Genomic DNA, 24,236 nt, shown 5'->3' on the forward strand with positions numbered 1-24,236 from the left:
TAGCAAATAGATTAAAGCCTATCCTCCCACACATAGTCTCTCCGGAGCAAAGCGCTTTTGTTTCAGGCAGGTTAATTTCGGACAATGTCCTAGTAGCCTTTGAGACTCTCCACACCATGGCTTCTAGGCTCTCGGGGAAGGAGGGATACATGGCCCTTAAACTAGACATGAGCAAAGCTTACGATAGGGTGGAATGGGACTTCCTTGAGGCAGTGCTTCTTAAGCTCGGTTTCGAGAGGAGATGGATCAACCTCCTAATGGTGTGTGTCCGGTCAATCACCTACTCTATTCTCATCAACGGAAGATCTATAGGGAGAATTTTCCCCTCGAGAGGACTGAGGCAAGGAGACCCCCTCTCTCCCTATCTTTTCATCCTTTGCGCTGAAGCCCTGAGTTCTTCACTGCGGAATGCAGAAAGGACCAGAGGAATTACAGGGGTTCCGATCTCCAGGGGAGGCATCCGGATACACCATTTGTTCTTTGCAGACGATAGTTTATTATTCTGCAAAGCGAACTCAAGAGAGCTGAACCAGCTTGAGTCTATCCTAGACTGCTATGAGGGGGCTTCCGGTCAGAAATTGAACAGGGACAAGACGTCCATCTTCTTCAGTAGAAATACCCCACCAGTAGTCAGAGATGAGATCCTCTCCAGAGTAAGGGGTGGGCAGATTCAGAGTTTCGAGAAATATCTTGGACTTCCAGCACTTGTAGGAAGGTCTAGGGTCTCCTCTTTCAACTTTATCAAAGGGAGAATCTGGGCAAAACTAAATGGATGGAAGGAGAAGTTTCTCACACATGCAGGGAAGGAGGTGTTGCTCAAGGCAGTCATCCAAGCGATTCCCACGTACACTATGAGTGTCTTCCGAATCCCTAAAGCCCTGACCAAAGATATCAATGCTATGATGGGGAAGTTCTGGTGGAGCTTCAAGGACAATTCCAGTAAGATCGCCTGGATGGCCTGGAGGAGAATGGGCAAAAGCAAGAATATGGGGGGTTTAGGCTATAGAGACATTGACTGTTTTAATACGGCATTGCTGGCCAAACAATGTTGGAGGCTTTTGAAAAAGCTGGACTCCCTAGCAGCACGAGTTATGCGTGAAAAGTACTTTCCCAAGTCGGACTTCCTAGGTTCTAACTTGGGGAAGAAGGCCTCCTTTGCCCGGAGAAGCATCTGGCAGGCAAAGGGTCTTTTACAGGAAGGCTTACTGTGGAGGGTGGGAAATGGGAGCAGAATCAATCTGTGGGACGATAGATGGATCCCTGATCCACCTCACAAAATTCTTGACAAAGAAAGGGTGCTTCCTAGAAAAGCAACAGTGGCCGACATCATAAACAGGGAAGCTAACTAGTGGGACGTTTCCCTCATCAAAAACATGTTCTCGGAGGAAACCGTGGATAGGATTTGCAGTATTCCCATAAACCCTAGTTTCCATGAGGACAAGCTCATCTGGAGGGGGACCAAAAAAGGGGGCTTTTCGGTTCGCAGTGCCTATCATCTCGAAATGGAGAGAAGAGACAGGGATAAGGGGAGTTCATCCTCGGTGCATTCTGATTCCCACCTATGGAGGCGTCTATGGAGCCTAAAATTACCCCGTCATATCCTTCTATTCATATGGAGAGCATGCAATGAAATTCTACCAACGAAAAATAACTTGTATAAGAGGAAAGTGGTCACTGACCAGTTATGCCCAATGTGCGGCTCCGAGGCAGAATCCGTCAGCCATGCTCTGTGGAGGTGCGGCTCGGCTCAGGCGATTTGGGGCTCCTGCAGGGGGCCCATTCAGAAGTGCTCGACAGGGGCGGAGGAGTTCCTCAGGGTCTTCGCCGATCTCTGCGATAAGCTGGATGATAGGAACCTCGAGTACTTCGGCGCAATCGCTCACAAGATCTGGTCCCGGCGAAACAGGGTGGTCTTCAGAGGTGCGATCCTGCCTCCGAACATCCTGATCAGAGAGGCCTTCGATCTGGTGGAGGAGTTTCGGACTACTAATTTGCAGGTTGAAACCTTAGGGCAAGGGGAGCAGTCTACCAGGGTTGGTTGGAGCAAACCAGAGGAAAACCGCATCAAGATCAATTGGGACGCTGCTCTGGATGGGGGAAGGAAACTGATGGGGATTGGAATCATCGCCAGGGATCATCAAGGTAGAGTGAGAGCAGCCAAGTGTGAAATCCTTCCCCATGTCAGGGACCCAGTGGCTGCGGAAGCAATCGGCGCTCGGAGCGCTGTCTCTTTTGGCTGTTTTATGGGGTTTCAATCGGTTGATCTAGAAGGTGACGCCCGAGAGATTATTCTAACTCTCTCTAATCTGGAGGAAGTGGATTCCGTCCATGGGCATTTTTTGGCCGAGACAAGGCAGATGTTGGGATCGTTGGTGTCTTGGAAGGTCTCCCACGTGAGACGAGAAGGAAACAAAGCAGCTCATAGTCTAGCAAAATTAGCTCTGTCAAAGCAGTGTAATCAAGTGTGGATTAACTCTTGTCCTAGTGAGTTGGTGTATGTAGTAAATGCTGATAATTAATGGAAACTATGATTTCCTTTCAAAAAACAGTGGAAGAATGTAGCATTGCAACCTCTTTGGTAGTCCAGTAAGCCCAGGGTCAAGGGCGGACCCAGTTGGTGAGTGGATGGACGAAAGTGTCCCCAAAAATTTTAAAATTTAACTTCAAATATATAAAATTATAAAATTGTCTTCCCAAAATAATTTTTTTGTCTCCCCTAAAAAATTTTCTTTATATTTTGCCCCTCCCCAACCCACGTCCTCCCCTATGCAAAGTCTGCACTAAGCCAACCATTTAGCTTTTTTTTTTTTTTTTTTTTTTTTTTTTTTTTTTTTTTTTTTTTTTTCCTTTTTTACCCCTTTCACCTCTGAAACAACAACTACGCCCATCTGGCCATCTCTTTTTCTCCCTTTTCAACGCATGGCATCCCATGGTAGCAAAAGCCCCCAATTCTCAGCAAACGCCATTTGAGAAAGCGAAAGGGCATTAAAGCACCCAAATTGTTCACAACAATCCTAAACCCCACAAACCCAAATCTATGAATTCTGTAAATTTCATGTCATGGTTCTTGCCTCTTGGTCTCATCAAATTCCTGGGCTTTGAAGCACAATAATGCGTGTGTGATGAGTGGTTGTAGAGCTGGTGTAATGGTGTGGCTAGCCTGGTTAGGGTTTCGGCTTCGAGGATTTTATTAAGAGAAAAAATCTGAGCTCAAAAGTACCATTTTTATTGAACACTATAAATTGTGCTTAGTTTATTTTACTAGTACTTTATACTATAAATTATGCATAGTTTACTTTACTAGTACTTTATACTATTACTATTGTGTGTATGTGATATCATCAAAATTTGAAATTATAATTTTGAATTGAATGGGTATTTTGATGTAAAAAAATTATACAAGTTCGTCCCCCCTTACCAAAAATCCTGATTCCACCTCTGGCTAGGGTTTATACAAAAATTGAAAGTTTTGAAATATTAAAAATTATGTGATAGTTTGAGGGGAATATGTGTAACTTCTCCAAAATAATAATTATTCTTCAACTACTAGTTGAGTAACAATTTTCTTTTGTAATATGAAGTTAGAAAGATAATCACTTGTTTTTTAGATTACTCACTTTTTTTTCTCGCATTCACTTGTCCAAATAAAAATTAAAATGATGCATAATTATATATATAACTCTCACATTTGAAATATTTAAGGGAAAGTACACTGTAGCCCATGTGAACTACCACTACATTCGCACTTATGTATTCAAACTTTAAAAAATGATATTGAAGACTTTTTATACTATAATCACATGTCAAATTAAACACTCTTTTAGAATTTGTCGTCATAATAAATGAAAAAAAGGTCAAGTGGGCCACATGCGACCACTTTTGCATATATATATATAATTGAAAAAAAATAAAATAAAAATGGGATAGTCAAACCACACTTGCATATATGGGATGGTTTGGCCACCCCTTTGGAGAGGCCAACGTCACCCGTATTGTTTATTTTTTTAATAATTTTAAGGATATTTAGATAAGAAGAATTAAAAAGTAGCCACGTGACAATTTTTTTGTTCATTTTAACACCAACTTTAAACGTAGTGTTTAATTTGACAAGTGGTGATAATATAAGGGGCTCAATGTCACTTTTTAAAATTTAAATGCGTAAATGTAAATATAATGATAATTTAGAGTGCTAAAGTGTATATTTCTCGAATATTTAATATGTAAAAATGTAAAATTTGTCCATTAATTAAAAAATTACAGTATTCCAAAGCAAAGCATTTTGAATTGAATTGAAATTAGGGTTTTTTTTTTATTTTTTTTATTTTTTTTATTTTTTTATTTTATCACCTATCAAATTTATCGTGATGAAGAATTAAGGCTCAAGGAGTCTAGGCTTAAAAAATAAAAAACATGGTGAGGAAAATGTTTTGTGTGCAGTGTGTTTTTAGAGATGCAGGGCGTGTTTGATAAACATCATGCAGTATTTTTATTTTTTAAATAGCAATAAGAAGTGATTAATGTAATATAAAATAGTAAAAAGTTTTGAATTTTTTTTTTAAAAAAAGAAAAATGTTTAAAGGTTGATGTTATATGTTAAAAGTACCAAAAAAAAAAAAAAAAAAAAAAGAAGCCCACTGTCTATTACAGCAATTGTCTCTGATGATTTCAGTATGGTTTAATTCAGTCCGGTTGTACACTAATTTAGGGCTTGCATGTACACAGTGGCGGACCCAGCCTCCCAAATATGGGAGGGCCAAATTGAAAGGAAAAAAATTTGGGGGAGCAAATCTAAAAAAGTAAACAAAATTAAGGAAAAAATTTTATTTTATTTTATTTATTTTAAAATTTTTTATATTTTTTTGAGAAAAATTCTGGGGGTTGGGGGGGCCAAGGCCCCCCCTAACCCCATGTAGGTCCGCCATTGCATGTACAGAACAGAGTAATGGGTTATTAATTTTGAAATTAATAAAAAGTGATGATGTGATATAAAAAAATGAATTTTTTTTTTATTGTAATGAATTTTTTTATTTGAATGGTAATAAAAAATTATTAATGTGATATAAAAAGTGAAAAAAATGAAAATGTTTTGATGTTGATTGATTTTGAAATATAAAAAAGTTCAAAAAAAAAAAATATATAAATAATATATGCATTACTGTGTACTGTTCTACAACTTAACAAACAAGGCCTTAGTTGTAATTTGTACAACCGTCCGTTTGTTTTTGGTTAATGGAAAGTTTACTTTTTTTTAAAAAAAAAAAAAAAAGAAAAAGAAAAAAAGAACATTACGGTCAGAAGTAACGTATTGACGCGGCTAGGACAAGTGGAGTAGCTACACCAAAACAAAAAGGAGAGCAGACAACACATCGTGTATTCGTGTGGAATGGTTCAAACTTCAAATGCCTATGCGGTCCCATGCATTTATTCAAACCGGCGGGCGTAGACCTGACCACACATTTACGCAAAGGGGTCCACTTGAATCTTAACCGTCCAATTCGAATCATTCGATCACCAACGTCCGTCAAGTCACACCAACCGTTCCAACGGACGTTTTGTTTGGCGGCCCACCTGTCCCGCAGAAGAAATGACGGCAAAAAGACTCGGATCCAGACCATCGAGGACGTCAAGCCTATAAACGAACGGTTCAGATTTTGACAACAAGGCGAGGGAATCTTGGGAACTGCGACAGCGCCGCCAAGTTGTCACTATTGCGTCAGCCGTCAGGTGCCGCAATTGTAATCTAACTTAGATTCTCCTCACGGTCAGCAAGGCTCTGGGGAATCTTCTAGGGCGCATGAGTCCAACTGCAACGAGTTGCCTTTTATGCAACATGACATGGTCATGGGAGTAATTTCAAAGAGAAAGGCTATTTTTTCAATTATTGTTTACACTTTTTTTATTAAAAAAAAAAAATCATAAAATATATAACATTTATTTGTAAAAAAATAAATCAAATGATAAATTTAAAAATAAAATAGATAAGAGTTGGACAACAATTTCAAAATATGTCCCTATGACATTTTAGTTTGTTAAAATTTTTGTTTTTTTATACACATTTTTAAAATAAAAATATTAATAAATAATTAAAATAGAAAATACTCTTAAAAGCATAATATTTTATGTCACATCAAAACACATTTTCAAATCAAAAATAAAAAACAAATTAATAAACATGATCCATATGATTGTGAATTCTACGTACCAAAACGATTTAATATTATCATTAACCATTGGAACTTCTATATCCTCTATAGAAATTTGAAAGAATTGTTCACAAATTTTGTGTTACAATATGCATCATAATAAATTAATCATCTTTAACAAGATTAACAATCCACTTGTACAAGATGGTATTATAACTGGGAGTTTTACGAAATTAATTGTATCTCTAGAGCAAATGTATTTTCCAAGAACAATGTCCATATATTATAGATAGAATATGTTCTTTACAAGAATGCATGTGCTTTTCATTCAAATTATGGTAATAAATAATTTAAATAATAAAATTGAATAGATAAAACTTATCAACCTTGATTATGACTTTAAAGTCCAGGAGAAGTTATTTAATAGACCCAATGTAATATGCATTTTATCTGATAATTATTTGCTAATGTAGTTTTTTAATCGGTCAGCCAAGTAACGTGTTTCATCCCTGGGGCGTACCCCCTTTTTTTTTTTTCTCCGATGCTTAAAATAAGATTATGAAATAGGTTTAATCATAGAAAAATTTATTACATTACATTGGTTACGAGTCAATTATGTTCTCAGATAAAATTATTAAATTCACATGTAACTTTTCAACATTGTTAGAGGTTACATATTTGAGTAGGAGTCTACATGACACACATACGAGTAGTTATGGTAGCTACTAATAATTATTGTTTTACTTATATTGTAGTGAATAATTAATGCTAAAATCTAAATTTTTATTTTACTATTATATTATTTTATTTTATTGACGTAGCAGTGTCAATTAATCCTTGTAATTTACTAAAAAAAATATACATACTCTCATCTCTTCAAACTAATACCCAGTTTACAATGTCCCACTAAACTACTAAAAATTTGTAATGTATTCATTTTGGCCAAATAGGACAATTCAACTACCTCCAGACTAGCTAGTGAGGGTGGTCAAACCACCGCTATTGCCTTGGGGTGGTTCGTCCAGCCACCCCCCATTTGGGGTGGACGAACTACCCCCCTCTTCCAGCCTTATTATTATTATTTAAATTGTAGTTTTAATTTTACTTTTATTTTTTATTAAGGATATTTTTGTCATGAGGAGTACATTGCTTTTTTTTTTTGGTAATTTAAAGAGGACATTGATGCAATTTTTAGTTCGAAAGAACATTGTAAATTAAGTGTTAGTTTGAGTGAATATGTGTACTTTTTCATGTATATATTTTTTAATCATGACCGATCTAATCACTTTATCATGATAGAACAGTAATGATAAGATAAAAGCTTAATTTTTAGCATATGACATTTATATGGATTGGTGTGTGAATTTGTTAAACAACACTAACCTTTATTATTGATTAATGATAAAAAGTACATTTTTCATCCGTAATGTTGAGGCGACAGTCGAATAAACCGTTGGGAGTTTTTTTTTTTTTTTTTTTAGCATTACTGCTTATTTATTACAGGAAATTGTGAGGAAATTGTATTAAAATAGTAGTAATCTAAACATATTCAAGAAATTTTTTAAAGCAAGCAACACTGTAGAAGCAGTTTAGTAATATCACGTTGATGGAGTGCGAAATGCGTCATTTCGTGTTCTTCTGTCTCTCTGTCTTAGAGCCCGGTTGGTCCTCCGAGGCCATTCATTTGCTATTATCAGGTTGTGCTTGCTTTCTAAGCATATACAGGCTCCGAGGCCACTGGTATCTCACAGAACCCTAGAAATTTCTCAGATGATTGAGACTTTTTCTAAGATATGGACTTCGAAACCCTAACGATCGGTGCTTCGGAGCAGCTCTTCATGTACAACCGCAGGTGACTCTTAAAACTTTGCCTCTCCATCCTCTATTTCGCACCCGATGTTTCCTACTTTCTGTTCTCTAAAGCCGTTTTCTTTTCTTTCGGTTTCTCATCATCCACTCCTTCTATCTGTTTTTCTCCTTATTTCGATGCTTAGAAAAAGAAGAAATCTGCTTTCTGCTACTCTCGGAAAGTTGATTGCTTTTTCGTTTCCGTTTCTGGGGCCTGTTTCGTGTGGTTAAGCTGGTTAGTATACTTGGTTTAAGTGATTATAGTTCTCTTTCTGGAGAATCGATTACTTACGAAGGGCCTCTGGAGCTATCGGTGTTAGGTTTTTGCGATTAGTGAGTGGATGAGAATCACTTCCAAAACTGTGGGAAGAAAGGGTTAAGGACCAATTTACAGGTTATATTGTTTCTGGTTTCGTACTCTATTTTTCTAGTTTAATTTAAAACGGAAGGAACGAAACCAGTGGTTACAATAAGCAGGAATAATTAATGTGACGGAACTATTAGAGGCTGGACTTTGTTTTAAACATCTTCTGCTAATGCAACATTGTTGGGCCTACTCATATGTTGCTTTTGTTAATAGTATACTTCTTAATGTGCCTTGTTAGTTGATATCTTGGCCCCCGCATGTTTGTATCACTTTAGCTCTGTTTGGCTACTGAGAAAAAGAAAATGAAATTTGGGCCCCCTCTTAGTCATGCAAATCTTTTTAAGAAAAAAAATTGTGTCAGAAATAAATGTCAATACAACTATTAATGCGATTATTCCAACTATATTTAGTATCATATATTTAAGGATTGTAGTTTGGTTTGTCAGCATTAAATACACTATCAAGATAACTAAAGTTCTTTTTGGCATGTATTTCTTTAATTTCCTTCTAGTAAGGAGATTTTGTGTGGCAAGTTGTCTTTTTTATGTCAACTTTTAAATGTTATGGTTAAATGCAAACCATTCTCGCATGTTGTGTTAATTGTGATTATGTCTTATTCAGGGGATTGTTTCACCCAGTCAGAGCTTTCCAATTTATAGTGGTTCTTTCATGTAACCTTTTTTTCCAAGCTACATGTGAACCAAGCTCCATGAATGGGATGCCGAAGTCGGTGGAACATGATGCGTGTAAGTCCTACAGAGATCGATACGATGTGGGGTTTGTGGATATTGATGTTGGTGATATCAGCTCAGGATATGGAAGTCCGATGACCCACTTAAGTCCTGGGACTGTTTGCACTGACTCTCATTCATTCTGCTTCCCTTCAACATTACCTGGGTTTTCTTCTAAAGAGCATGGACACAAAGCAGCTGCTTTAGAAGTTTCTGGGGGGCAGCCTGATGGTCCTTTACCTGAAGAATCTACTAAGGACAATGGGTGGGCGAGTAACAAAAGCTGGTCATCTGACTTTGGTATGTTTAAGTTGTTGAAAGGAGGGATTGTTTCTTGTTCTTTAAACTCCAGAGAGTATATTAATGAGTTATCAGACATTCAAGCTGACAATCCTAATCAAAATTATCTTTCTTCCTCTAGAAGATCTGTACTTAATCAGAATTGCAGAAGTTTTAGACCAGAAAAGAACTCTGAGAGGACCAAAGCCGGTTCTTTTGATGGTTCTTCCTCTCCCAATGTAGAAATTAACCCTACTGTACTGGATTGGGGACAAAAGCATTTATATCTTCCTTCATTAGCTTTCTTGACTGTGGCAAATACATGCAATGACAGCATTTTACATGTCTATGAACCGTTCAGTACTGACCTTCAATTCTATCCATGCAATTTTAGTGAGGCTTCTCTAGGACCTGGTGAAGTAGCTTCGATCTGTTTTATGTACTTACCTAGATGGTTGGGCTTGTCCACTGCTCATTTGATTTTGCAGACAAGCTACGGTGGTTTCCTAATCCAGGCGAAGGGCTTTGCCATTGAGTCGCCTTATGGAATTCAGCCTGTATTAGATCTGGATGTTTCGTCCAGTGGAAGGTGGGCTAAGAATTTGTCTTTGTTCAATCCCTTCGATGAAACCCTTCGTGTGGAGGAAGTGACTGCATGGATGTCACTTTCTCTAGGGCATACTTCTCTTTACACTGAAGTGATTTGTAGTATAGACAATATTCAGGGCTCTAATGACCTTGGTTTGCCAAGTGTTAAGGATCAGTTGGTTGTGAAAAGTGGTCAAATTGGTTCGCCATTTTTGGCAGTAAGGCCTCGTGGAAACTGGGAGATTGGTCCTCATAGCTTTGAGACAGTCCTAGAGATGGACCTCTCAATTGAGTCTCAGGGCAAAATCTTTGGTGCATTTTGTATGCAGTTGCAAAGGTCTTCAAAAGACAAGTCTGATACGGTTGTGGTTCCTCTTGAAGCTGAACTAGATGGGAAAGTTGCCCATGATGATTTTTCAGGATCTGTTTCAACATTTCTTGAACCTCTAGTGGGATGTGATACCAGTGGAAGTATTGCTGTTGCTATCTCTATCAAAAATGGTGCTTCTCACTTGTTGAATGTTGTTAAGATTGGTGAAGTTTCAGGCACTAAAAATTTTCATATCAAATATGTGGAAGGCTTACTACTTTTTCCTGGCACTATCACACAAGTTGCTTTGGTTACTTGTACTCTCTTGTGTCTTGAATCACGCGATTCTCCACCCGAAGTATCCGGTATATATAGAAGCTGTAAGTTATTCATACTGACAAATGACTCGAGTACTCCTCAGATTGAAATTCCTTGCAAGGAAATAACCCGATTCTGTGCAAGACATCAGAAGGATTCTTCTCTTGGAAATGAATATCAGTCTGAAAAAATTGAATCTGGCAAGACGAGGGCAGGGCCCTTGGGCAGTGGCATCCATTCACCGTCACAGGCCAAGGTATGCCGATTCTACTTGCTGTATGTCTATTTATACATATCCTTTATGGTTGACAGATCATTGTGGCACTAGGTCAGCTATGAGTTTGTTTTTAAAAGTCTAGTTACTCTGTCAGTTGTTCTAAATGCTTTACATCTGCATGTCAAAGAACATTACTGTGACTATGCATGTGCCTCACCTGAGTAAGCAAACATTTCTTTATGATTTAAAAATAGTGACATGTATTCTTCTCTTGTAATAATATTATACCTTAGTCCAGTATGTATACTGGACAGCATTTACTTATCAAAAAATGTATAATGGACAGCATTTAGCTGATAAGTAGATTGAAAATGCAGAGTTGAGCTTTGATGAAACATTTTGACATATTGGCTCATGAAAGCTTGGAAATGTAATAGACAACAAAGAAGATAGTTGGCTTTTCAAGATCTTTATATATGCCTGTGATGGGCATGGCTGAACATTAATTTTTTGCCAAAGATCTTTATATGTTTTTATACATTGTTTTGCATTAGAATTTAAAGGATACTGCTGAATGTCTGATATTTTTTGTTGGCGGCAAGAGAGGTAGTTACCTTTGTTGAGTAGGTAGTGAGATCATGTGTGGGATGTTGCACCATATTAGCAAGAGTTCCTTCATTCTGGCTGTCTTTGCAGTTCTTTTACTTCCTTTCCACTGTTCTCCTGTAGGAGATCTTCTACTTTCTTTCTGGACCTATTTTATTTTCAGTAACGTCATTCCTAATCTGCGCCCCCCCTCCCCCCACCAAAAACCCACAAAAGACAAAGGAAAAAAGAAAGATATGTACCTAAATGCAGATATGTTTTTTGGAGAAATACATGTTCCTTTTGAGCATAAAATTTAAAATACAATTTGCACCCTCATTTTGTTTGGTGTATTTTTTAGCAAGTTTGATTTTTCATGAAATCTTTGAAACGACCCATCTCTCTAATCAAGAGCTTCACATTTCATTTGGTAATTGAAAAGAATCTAGAAAAAGGAAAAAAGAGTGAATCGAATAAATGTTGCTTGATGTTGATTGGGAACTTAAAAGTGGGAATCCCATTTTTTATATTTATTTGGTGCTAATTCAGTGAAATGGGAGGGAATGTTAAGGTCCAGACTCCAGTTTTGAAAAGGGGTGATCGTATAGGAGGCTACCCACATTTGTCTGTTGTGATTTACTGTCGTTGTGGTAGAGAGAGTAGTTACTCAAAACTAGAGGCATTACAGACTCTGAATATTAGCACTTCAGTTATGTTGTTTCTTGTTATGTACTCTCATGTGTCTATGTTCTCAATAACCAAGATGCTTTTGTGAACTTATTATCTGAAAGGCTCTGGACGCAGCGGAGGCAGATGAATTGGTACTAGAAAACTGGAAATCTCAAGGTACCGTAAGTGGCATGTCTGTGCTTGATGATCAGGAGGTATTCTTCCCAATGGTTGAGGTTGGAAGTCATCGCTCCAAGTGGATCACTGTAAAGAATCCAATCCAGCAGCCAGTTGTAATGCAGCTTATCCTAAACTCTGGAGAGATTATTGATGAATGCAGGGGCCCTGATGGTTTCACACAACCACCATCCAGTAATTTGGTTCTTGATGAATCTATCCCTCCAGCAAAATATGGGTTTTCTATAGCAGAGAATGCAGTAACAGAGGCTTATGTTCATCCTTATGGTAAAGCATCTTTTGGGCCAATTTCCTTCCAACCTTTGAACCGATGTGGGTGGAGAAGTTCGGCCCTGGTAAGGAACAATCTTTCTGGTGTGGAGTGGCTATCTTTGAGGGGATTTGGAGGGTCACTTTCGCTAGTCCTACTGGAGGGGTCTGAGCCGGTACAGAGTGTAGAGTTTAACCTCAACTTGCCAATTCCTCTGAATATTTCTCCCCCTGATACTTTGGTGCACATGGAAGAGATGATTTACGCCTGTTCACAGCCATTGTCAAAAGAGATTTCTGCCAAGAACACAGGAGACTTGCCATTGGAGGTAAGAAAAATTGAAGTTTCTGGAACAGAGTGCGGGAAGGATGGATTTATGGTGCATAGTTGTAAAGGTTTTGCTCTTGAACCTGGGGAATCAACAAAGTTTCTGATATCGTACCAGTATGATTTTTCCGCAGCCATGGTACGTAGAGATCTTGAATTGGCCTTGGATACTGGTATTCTTGTGATTCCCATGAAGGCGAGTCTGCCCCTGTACATGCGCAATATCTGTAAGAAATCAGTGTTCTGGATGCGAGTGAAGAAATCCTCTGTAGCAGTCCTCCTTGTTGTTTCCTTAATGTTACTGGTATTCTGTTGCCTATTTTCCCATGTCATAGCATTGGGTTCTCTGGATGACTTGTGTAAGAGTGAGCGGAGTTCGATTGCTACCACTTTAAGGGGGGCTGGGAAATCTGCTCGTACGCATCATAAACAGAGTAATGGTAAGTTGTCTGTGTCTGGTGAGGTGGATAGTCTATTAAGGTCTATTGGGGGTGACAAAGCCTCAGTTCATCCTTCGGGTAGTAGATATCCTGATGATCAGGGTGGGGCCCCAGAACAGGGAATGACTGTTCAACATGTGAGCCCAGTGATGGAAAATCTTAAACCAATTAGCGATTCATTAGATGATCAAAAGGAAAGAGCATTTCCATCCTCTTTGCTGTCAAAATCTGTAGAAGTTGACACTTCTGATACAACAGAAGCATCCCAACCAGGTAACCTTACAGTGAAAACTGGGAAAGAGAAGGGAAGGAGGCGAAAGAAGAGAAAAGGTGCTGGTTCCAAATTTACAGGACTTTTTGAAGTTTCTAGTAGTCAAAGTGGAAATTCTACACCATCATCTCCCTTGTCCCCAGTCATATCTGTAACACCTAAACGTACACGGCCACTGTCTCCTGATATGGAACAAACTATTGAGGCTAGGTATCCATTTACTCAAGTAGCAGGCCGACTCTGTGAGGTGAACATATTGGAGCCCAGGGTTTCTGTAAAGCATTGCAATAACAACTTGCTCTTTTCTACTCAAGACCAGCCTTCGGCATCAAGAAAAGCTACTATTAAGCCTGTTCTGTTGCCTTCTGCTACGTTCCCTTGTCCTGGCAGGCCTGCCCCAGATGTGTTATGTCCTTCCCGTTTTCTGGCATCAAATTCCGCAATTGCTCCACATGCTCGAGCTCCTGGGTCAAAACTCTACAACCAGAAAGAAGAAAAGGCAGGACTTGGGGATGAATATGCATATGATATCTGGGGTGACCATTTTTCTGGACTTCATTTAATGTCAAAGGATGTCACTTCCATGATCTCCAGTCCTACAAAAGATTATTCTGAGAGCTTCTTTGTAAGGGGTCCACAAACCTTCCTGACAAAGTCTGGATTAAAATCTGTAAGTTTTGAAAAAGAAGGTTAACGATTAATTAAAAAATAATCCTTAAATTTAGTTGCAGCTGCAAATCTCTCCTAAGCTTGCACACGTATAGTAATTTCCATTCGTATATGAGATAATTTTTCACTTAGAGCTTTTCATTTTTAATTTTGTAGAAGGAAAAAAGAAATGCAAACATTTTAGTCATCCACAAATGCACTAAGTTTAAATTTGCTCTCTGAAGTTTAAAAAGTTACAATCATGTTGTCAAATAACTATAGTCACAATTAACTCATTTTGTCAGTTAGATGTAAAGGAAAGTGTTTTTAGAACAAATTTGATTGGCATGGTATATGCCACATGGATAGTTATCCAAGGGACAGCCATGTAGGAAAAAATTCTTATTTTTTTTTTAGAAAAAAGTTAAAAACAAGAAAACTTTTTAAACATATCTATTAACATGAGAAATCATCAATTTTTGTAAGAATAATAGAAAGACCTAATATCACTTTTTTAAAATGTTCAGAACCATCTTTTTCCTTTTTTCCTTTTTTTTTTTTTTTTTTTATGAAAAAAAAATGGAATCTAATTGGAATTTATGTATTAATTCACTCTGCAAGGATGCCACGCCAAGTAAGAAATAAGTTCTGTATGACTAGATTGTCAGAAAGATGATGGTGTAGCTTTTGATTGTCTGATAAATATATCAATTTAATCCAAACTAAAAAACGTTTAATATAACTCTTAAAGAACAGGATAAACTGTAATTAGGCCTAACCACATGGAGTTAAATTGTAATTTACTCCCAAGATAAAATGATGGAAAAAGATAAAGGAAGGGAAAGTAATAAACCTGTGGTTTACTTGGTAAGAGAGGTAACTAAAATAGCCTCAGAATTTAGACTAACATGGCTTTCTGTTTGCTTTTATCTTCTGCCAAAGTTAAACTCTGATCGTTTCTCTGTCCTTTTTCCATAAGTAACTGAAATATAACTCGTCTGTAATTGTTTGTTTGCTTACTTGTGATATCCTTTCTAAAACAGATGTTATTTATTTTTTATTTCTCTATCCCTGTTGATGTATAACTTCTTTGCAACAGATCAACTTAGCTCTTTCAGATAGAAGTCGTACAGGTGATTTTTTTTTTTTTTAAATGAATATTTTTATCCAATTTTGACAGTTATATAATCCTAGTCTTAGTAAACCTGTTGATTTTAGTGATTCATGGATTTCTAACCTAAGACCATCTAAGGAAACTGGGATTGAAAGTCTATAATACCTTAATTTTGAGCTGTATCACCCATTTAAAGTTATCTATAATATGTAATATATTTCAAATTCTATTGAAATATTATGCTCCTGTTTGATCAATTACTCATTGGTTTTCCAAATTTGTTTCTGGATGTATTAACGCGAGTGTATCGATAAAGACTTCCGGTAGTTCACAACTCCTAGTGACAACCGGTTCCTAGAGATAAGAGTCCTACTTGTATTGAGCGAAAGAGTTTTACTTGTATTTAAGTTAGTTTAGATTACTGATTACAGTTTTGTATTAGATAAGACTTATCTCTAAGAGATAGAATTAGATCAGGTAGCTAGAAGCTAGAAGTTATCTTGTATTCTATGTAATCTCTATATATACTGAATAGACGCTCACTAGATGAGCAAGCATTCAAAGCCAAATAATCTGTGTTTCTATAGGATGACTTTTGAAAATTTCTGCAGTCGCAATTTATTTGTGATTTATGTAGTGCATTCTCAATTTTGGAAAATGAAAAGAAAGAAACAAAGAGAAAGAAAAAGAAAGAAAAAATTCGATGCAAGGGACCACAAAGAAGGTACATATGGCTTTGCAAAATGCCACCCAAATATACCTGTGATGGGCTTATATTATTGTGCTTATGTTTGATTGTATTGATCATTCCTTCTATTTTTCATGCAAATGTAATTGACAACAATTATTTCCTTTATCGATAATTATGATATATATATATGTGCTTTTCTTGAAGTGTGTATTTAAAATTCAGATTAAATTGGGTAGGATTTTTATGCCAAGTATATTGAAGGAGAGGAATGGATAAGTGCTTTCAGATTGGCTATTCTACTTATCTATGGAGGAATTGACACTATGATAGGATTGTATTTAAAATTTAACTAAGCAATAATGCTATTAGACTATTAGTAGCTCCTCTAGTAGTATTCTAACCAATCTGCCCATGCCTGGATTTTCGCTAGTCTAAGTTTCCTTGTGGTGTGAGAGAAACCAATGGGTCAGCTTGAGACAAATCTACTGAGTTTGTAATTTATCCCAATCTTGTTGCAGCGCCTCAAATTGATGAATGCACTTCCAATTCACGTGGAATGCGAACATCAATCGAGTTTAAATTATGGTAGTTTGAAATTCTCCAGGTACATTTGTGTTGTGGAATTAGCTGGAACAGGTGGTGTAGCACACGTTTGGGATATGGCCATGTTTGGCTACAATCTACCAAGTAATTCTCTGTAGCCATGCCTGCAAATGCTCCAGCAAATCCATGGATGAATCAAACTGGACCCGGCAGCCCAAACCTCTGTCCTCTTTTTGAACAGCAGTGTGATGGTTCTGCGTTTGTCATTATGGCCAGTACCTTTTTCTCCTTGCAGTCGTACAATAATTGAATTTGCCCGTTCACGATTCATTATTTGCACTTCGTTTAAGTCCTTGCTTCCTCTGAAACAGTCGAGTTAGTGTTGCATGTAGACATGCGCATGTACATGTACGAGCAATAAAAGGAATCCCTATTCAGAGTCGTAAAGATTGTTAGAAGGCCGTAACTTTCACATTGAAAACGGGCTTACGGCACCACTGCAAAAGGAGAGACGATGAATGGTCACTTCGTGGACGTCCGTGAAGGCTGATGTTGACATGCCCGTGGATGTGTGTGGGAAGAGCCGGCAACTGAGAAAGGCTCTTTGAGTGATCTTATTGCAAAGCAATGATCGTATATACGAAATTTCGGGACCATTATTTGTCACAAGAAGAGCTGGCATGACCGTGTACGCAACTGGATAGCGACCTTGCCAACCTAAAAGCAAAACTCTTTATCTTTTCATCATAAATTTATATGCCATCATTTCATGTTATAAGATTTTGTGCAGAGGGTTGAAGACTTGAGATGGCACGCATGTTGGGTTCGGATCGCGTTGAGGAATTAATATGTTTATATAGGTCAATTTTAATCTAACCCATTTTAATTAATCGACGAGTCAAACCTCTTAACTTTTAACCCTCTAATTTTATATTATGTTCGTATAGGATTTACGGGTCATGTCAAAAATTTATTGGCATTATGTGGCATTTCAGATTCAGATGGTGTCGAAGTATAGTTATAAAACTATATAGGTAAATTATAATCCGATCCATTTAATTAAACGAGTCAGATTTCTCAACTCTACCCATTTAGTTTTGTGTTGTGTTTGTGTCGAATTTGTAAATTCATGTAAAAAATTATCAACCTTATTGAAGATCCATATAATTGTCTAGGATTTAGATAAAGCTTTGCTTACCCTTCAATCTTTTAGTTGGTTCTACAGAAATTGGACCCATAGAGGTGGTCCATTTCAATTGGACCATATTTTACAGCCAATGAGGATTGTGACTGCTCCGGCCCATTGTTTTTTTTTAATTTTTTGGGGACCTCCTAAAGTCCAATCGAGTACAATAGATCAGGTGAGTTGTAATTACGTTGACTTCCTATTAGGGGTGGCGAGCAAAATCCAGATACAAAAAAAAGGAAAAAAAAAAAGCTACCGTAACTACCATAAGAAGGAAAGTACCCTAGGTCCCTTTGATTTTTTTCTTATTGTATTTTTATTTTTTATTTTTTTTTTCCTTTTGAAAAATGGTATAATTGTAATTTAATGGGCTCCGTAAAAAAAAATGACGGAATCTATACGGTAGATGGAAGGATTGATTTGATAAAATAGAAATTTAGGAAGCGATTTCCAAAAATACCCTAAATTCATAAATTATTGGATTAATTTTCTCTTTAAATACGGCAACGTTTGAACTAGAGAGAAACTGATAATTAGACTGGAAGTTGATTAATTGGAATGCTACAAAGTACAGAGTGGTTTGCTCAATCATCAGTCCCGAACATTGGTTTAGATAATTAAACGCACGTCTTAAATTCCAATTTTATAAGGAAAAAAACAATAAAATACACTTTGCGTAATTATTCTTTTACATTTTTATTAAAAATGAATAAATCGAACACACGGAGTCACGCACCATTATTTCTGCTCGATCTGTAAAATCATCATTTCACCCAGTTGTACTGCAGATTAAGCTCACATGACACGCTGTCTTTGGATCATGCTCAAGGATCGTCTAAGAGATCTAGGAAAGCCAATGGAGATCAGAAAGTAAAAGGCCCTAAAAAAATCACATTTGGAGCCCTTAACAAGTCCCCAAAGACGCATTTATATGATCTCAAGTGCCCTAAAATCGATTTTGTTCACAAACACATTTGACCATGTAAAAGGTTTTTCCCACAATTTTCAGGAATTACAAACTTGTGGTGATTTTATAAGAATGTGATCAACATATACAAGTTGTTTTAGTCAGACAAGTAGTTAGAATTAATATTTTAGAATATTCTCTATATTAGGCTAGGCCTTTATTTAAAGTGTTTTTGTAGGACTATCTTTGATTGTCTTTCTTTATTTAGTCTTCGTTGTTTAGGGAGTATATTTCTTATATTGAAAGGAAATATATTAAAATGATATATATTGTATATTATTTTCCTTTTATAAGATTGATTGTAATCAGGTTTGCCGGTAATCAAATCAATTAAATTTGATTGTCATATTTATCTATCTCAATTCTCCTATATATATATATAAATAGGAGTCTCCTGTATTGTGAAAATATCAATGAATAAAAGTAAAATGTCGCTATTTAAACTTTATCCTGTAGACGTAGGTTAAAGACCGAACCACGTGAATCCTTGTTCTTATTTTCTTTATTCTACTTTTCATTTAATATTTCTATAGCATTAATGTTTCTTTCATTGGCTACGTTGTCTACCGCACACTATTTCCTCTATAAATATCATACAATGTAATACATTTTCATATATTTCAAGAATTTAAAGATGTAGCTCTAACGGTCTTCAACAGTCTCTAACCATATACAAAACTCTGGGATTTATAGAGGACAGTTGTATAATATAGGCCTCAGCCATGAGTTCCATGAGAGATTCTAGAATTGACTCTCACAAGTGAATGAGAGAGAAGGGATGAGGAAGACTTTCTGCATGTGTCTTTGCTTTTGCCCTTTTTCACAAATTGCATCAATCCTTGTTGTTGTTGTTGTTTCACTTCATGCTTTTGGCCTCACTAGTCACTTCAATTTGAGCCCAAAATTTTATGTTGGGGCACTGTCACCTTCATGTTTGGGACCACTCCAAAAATAAGAATTATGAAGTGCTTTGCTTGGGACCATTTCATGAATTCTTCTTTCTTTTTAGTTTTTCTCCTCTTTCTTTTTAGCCCAATATGAGAATTTATTGCTGTTCGTTCCATGATCAGCAACTTGGCTATTATGGACTCTCTGGTAGTCTGATAGGCATGGATCACTCTCAATTAAAGCCTGCATGCCATTGATGTCTGGTCCCTATATAATACAAACCTTCAACTGGTAAATTTATACTCATTTAACCACCTAAATAAAAAGGAAAAAAAAAAATATGTAATTTACTCATAAACATTTGTAATTTAGTATAGATAAGTAGAACCAATCTTGTTTGCACTACTGGTGTTCTTCAATTGATAATCCTTTTTTAGGTGTTTTTCTTTTTAATGACGGGAAACTCTTTAAGACATGATCATTTCGTATACCTAACTCTGTCAGATAACTTCTAGACCCGTGCAAAACGCTTCCAAAAAATGAATCGGATAAAACCCTTTCGCCTATGGGCATGTATTTTTAAGTGTTTTGTTTGAATATATATATGGAACTAATAAAAAAATTGTAGTACAATGATTTTGGTGGGGGTGACGCATGGCTTACAATTTTATTATTGTCGATATTTGCACTGAGGAAGCTTTGTTGCCATTATGATGAAACTTGCACACATGAAGATAGAAAACATCTCATCCAAATATGAAGAAGAACTAAAGCAACAGGCAATGAAATAAACTCGATCCTGCTCGAAAAGAAAGAAATGTCTTCAAGAAAATCTTTATTAATAAAATAGTACTCTTGACAATTAGAATTAATTTCGGTGGAAGTATCTCTTTCTGTAAAAGAATGAGAAACAGTTACAGATCCATATCGCTTATTTAATCCTGGCAAATATCGAATTAATGCTTTCCTTTTATAATAGTCCTTTAGGCCCTATGGCTTTTTCGGCCAAAATTGTATTTTTATGTTTTATTAAAAATGATTGGTTTAAAAAAAGTGTTAGAATATTAATTTAAGGAGAAATTTTTCACTTAACCTTCGTAAACTTCCATCATTTTTGTAATTACCCATAATTTATTGTATTAATATTTGAATATTTGAATATATATATATATATATATATATATATATATATATATATATATATAAAATAGGAGTATTTTAAAAATTTTGATAGAATTTAACGAAAAATTCCAATGAATATATGGATGAAATTAAAAAAAAAAAAAAAAAATTGAAAGATTAATAAACTAACTTGAGAGTTTTTGAAGTTTAAGGGGAGTAATTGCGAAAGCAGGGACAGTTCAGGGGACAAGGATCCTCTTCATTTCAAATGAAATGGATAGTATTCATTTCATGAACATGATTTAAAGTTGGTATATCTATTGGTGGACATGATTTCACACTATTTAAATTTTTTAAAAGTACTAATATTGACTTCATATACACCGTTAAATACACAAACTTTAAATCATGGCCATCAAATGGAGAGGATCCCATTCCCAATTTAGGAGAGTTAAGTGAATTTTTCCCTTAATTTAATAATTAAATTCGCTCATTCTTATCAACTTAAGATTTTGGAATAAATTGTGATTAAACATGATATCAAAGTCAAAAATCATGAGTTTGAATCCACTTTAGGCCTCTTGTTAAGGAATATGAAGATGGCTGTCTCGCGCACCACATCCATCCACATTCGGTCGCTCTCACTTTGACTAGGAGGATCAGTAGACTATGAACAAGTACGGGTGGCAACTCTGCTCGCATGTCGAGGCATGAAGATTGACTATATAAGTCAATTTTAACTCAACCTATTTAATTAAATGGCGGGTTAGATCCTTCAACCCTAAACTACTATATGGGTCATCTCTAACTCGACTCATTTAATTAAATGGGTCAGACCCCACGATTTTAATCTGCTAATTTCGTGTATAGTTTGTAGGTCGTGTAAAAAATTACCGAACCCTAAAAACAAGGAAAGTTCTATTTAAAAAGCACGGTGGCAATTAAGGTTTGTGTTCTCTCTCTCTTGTAAATGTAAGGCTGAAGTAAGGACGAATATCTAATATTATGTCAAAATTTAATTATTTGATTCAGAAATTGGTTTTAGTTGTGGGAAAGGCTTTGGAGGCACTTGCTTTTTGGCCGGACAAAAAAGGACAATGATGGATATGTTCCAAGATCTAGTTGATAGGGCGAGCATGTTTAATTACATGAAACGCACGCTCACGTGCTTATACTAATAATTTAATAAATAAATGCATATTATCATTAAATCCCATGCACCTAATCTTCTTTCCCGATCGATCTTCATATATTATTATTTGATTGATTAATTGATGCATCGGGAATGTCACTTAAAGTCCACTTTTAAACTACCTTTATTATATATTCGGGAAAATATTGTTACTGTTACATAAATAATTACCCTCGATCCCTTTTTATTTTATCATTTTCACTTCCCAAAATCCTATGAAAAATTAATTCTGATATTCGGGAAAATTAGTGTTGCTTTCGATGATTAATTCTGATAGTTGACTGACTAGGAGCGTCAACTCTAAGTCGACGCTATTAGTGTCGCCCCTACGGGCCGAATTTATTGTAGTGACATGTGCATGCATAGTGTTAAAAATCCAACTCATAATAATAATGACAAACATTTCAATAAAGATAATGAAAAGCTATTTATAATTAAAAATAATAATAACAAGATAGTTATAGAGATCTCACGATACATTAAATACAAAGCGTTAAAAGATGTATAGTAATATAGAAGATGAACAATTATAATAATTTATAATTGTAGTAGAAGTTGAATGGTTGTGTAGTTGTTATAAATATCAATACATAGGTGAGCTCCCATTGAGTTGAAACCGGTTTTTTGGGCTAGTTCCTTAGGCGAAGCCCGCGCCTTAACCTAGTCCATGTGAAGAGGGGTGTGAAGTATGACCATGAGTTTACCTTTCAAGAATGGGTACGCAAAGTGACCATTGCCTTGAGAGAGTTTTCTGTCATTAAAAAAAAAAAAAAATACCTCGTAAAAAAAATTACATCATAATACAATTAAGGGAATAACTTCAATAAGGCAATGGCAAAAACAATGATAGATTGACACTTCAACATTAGACGAGAAAAGTGAATATTAACAAATCCTAGCAAAACACTAGATTAAACCCTCCCTTTCAATCTTTTAGCCTTAAAAAAAAAAAAAAAAAAAACCATTCTAGCCCAGACGCCACCGTCGCCACTGCCCCAAACCAGAATTTGGGGTGACTGCCACCGGGCCGCGCGGCCACTCCCCAGTGGCCACACGGCTACCCTCGATCCATGGGGCGGCTGCACGGCCACCCCCGGGGTTTGGGGGTGGCCTTCGAGCCAACCCTTCTGTCCTGGCTGTCACTCACCGTCGGCCCAGGTCGATTCCGACTCCGTAGGCTGGCCCATTGGCGGTGACTGCGGTTGTGGTGGCAGTGGTAGCGGGTTGAGTTGGGAGGTGGTGAGGGTGAATAGGGATGGGGTTTCAGCGGGTTGGGTGTATGAATTTGGTGTGATTGAGTGTTTTCACCTTGTAGTGCTTTAATGTACTAAACTGACATGTCGTTTGCTTATTAGTGGGCAAAAACCTCATGGTTTCTGCCATGACCGTATAAAAGGGACTCTCTACTGTTCATACTTATTTTAAAACAAAAAACACATTAACAAACAAACAGATCAGTTGTTTCTTGTAACACACTCCACTCCAGTCCTTAAACCTCAAGGAAAGAACAACTTTAATAACCATATAATTAAGATCGATCCAGCACATCGTGGAAGTTAATTGCTGAAATTAGAGATACCGGGCAGACCATGTATCTGAGTAGATGTTACCAAATAAAATATAGCGACAACCAAGCACAAGCAGATGATTGTGCTGAGTACGTTGATGATTGTCCTCATTTCATGTCTCCATGTTTTGGATGCCACCAACAATCTTTTTCCCATTCATAAAGTAGATGGCTAGACGTGTGGATAGAACTTATCGGTTTTTTATCTCACAGAAAAAAAGACAAAATGATAAAGAAAAAGAGGCTTCTTTTTTATCCCTTAGCTATATATAACTACCTTTATGCTTCCTCCTATGCCATGACTATATTCTTTTTCTTAATGGGTAAAAGAACTACAAAGTAGAACAAAATAAAAGAGTAAAATTACATAAACCAAATCAAAGATCAATAAAATTAATAAAACTACCCATGTAACAATTCATTCTAAAACAACAGCTTCGAAAAGGATCCTCGAGATGAAAAAATGATGTGGAAAAGCTGCTAGCAAGATTGGGCTCGTAATAAAAATTTGCGAGTAATATAGACGGCATCCAAAAAATTCTTAATTAATTAACTTGAGACAAGCAGAGTGTATTTGAAAAGCAATAACTGATGTTATATATAGAGGAATGGAATTGTGTTATAGGGGAAGGCATGCATATTGTGTAGAGGGGATGAGCAATTTTTGTTTTTCCCTGTCAAGGACTCAGGCAGCTGGGTAAGCCCTTGGTCTTGGCTAGGCTAACTAGTTTTGCAAGCGGCCAAAGATTCAACCAATTTATCGTCCCAAGGCAACTA

General features: G+C 36.5%; 2 protein-coding genes across 3 annotated transcripts; both read left to right on the top strand.

Moving 5' to 3' along the window:
- The first annotated feature begins 1,502 nt into the window (after window positions 1–1,502).
- LOC133862691 (uncharacterized) lies at window positions 1,503–2,519 on the top strand. The gene has a single exon (XM_062298538.1). It carries the CDS (start codon window positions 1,503–1,505, stop codon window positions 2,517–2,519), a length of 1,017 nt encoding a protein of 338 aa, XP_062154522.1.
- A 5,266-nt stretch (window positions 2,520–7,785) lies between these two features.
- Window positions 7,786–14,271, top strand: LOC133862611 (uncharacterized). 2 transcript variants are annotated; one of them, XM_062298452.1, is made up of 4 exons: window positions 7,872–7,995; window positions 8,138–8,385; window positions 8,980–10,840; window positions 12,178–14,271. In XM_062298452.1, exons 3-4 carry the CDS (start codon window positions 9,068–9,070, stop codon window positions 14,233–14,235), a joined length of 3,831 nt encoding a protein of 1,276 aa, XP_062154436.1. In that variant the 5' UTR covers window positions 7,872–7,995; window positions 8,138–8,385; window positions 8,980–9,067; the 3' UTR covers window positions 14,236–14,271. The 2 variants fall into 2 exon arrangements, with proteins under 2 accessions (XP_062154435.1, XP_062154436.1); XM_062298451.1 differs by lacking the exon at window positions 8,138–8,385 and having other exon boundaries at window positions 7,786–7,995.
- The last annotated feature ends 9,965 nt before the right edge of the window (window positions 14,272–24,236 follow it).

Source organism: Alnus glutinosa, chromosome 3 (assembly GCF_958979055.1).
Source record: "Alnus glutinosa chromosome 3, dhAlnGlut1.1, whole genome shotgun sequence".
Classification (NCBI taxonomy): Eukaryota; Viridiplantae; Streptophyta; class Magnoliopsida; order Fagales; family Betulaceae; genus Alnus; species Alnus glutinosa.

Bases quoted from the DNA above. Each gene is read 5' to 3' on its own strand.
- LOC133862691 (XM_062298538.1), top strand. From the start codon at position 1,503: ATGGAGAGAAGAGACAGGGATAAGGGGAGTTCATCCTCGGTGCATTCT.
- LOC133862611 (XM_062298451.1), top strand. From the start codon at position 7,937: ATGGACTTCGAAACCCTAACGATCGGTGCTTCGGAGCAGCTCTTCATG. The intron at 7,996-8,979 runs GTGACTCTTAAA...TGTCTTATTCAG, and splicing joins CTCTTCATGTACAACCGCAG to GGGATTGTTTCACCCAGTCA. The intron at 10,841-12,177 runs GTATGCCGATTC...ATTATCTGAAAG, and splicing joins ATTCACCGTCACAGGCCAAG to GCTCTGGACGCAGCGGAGGC.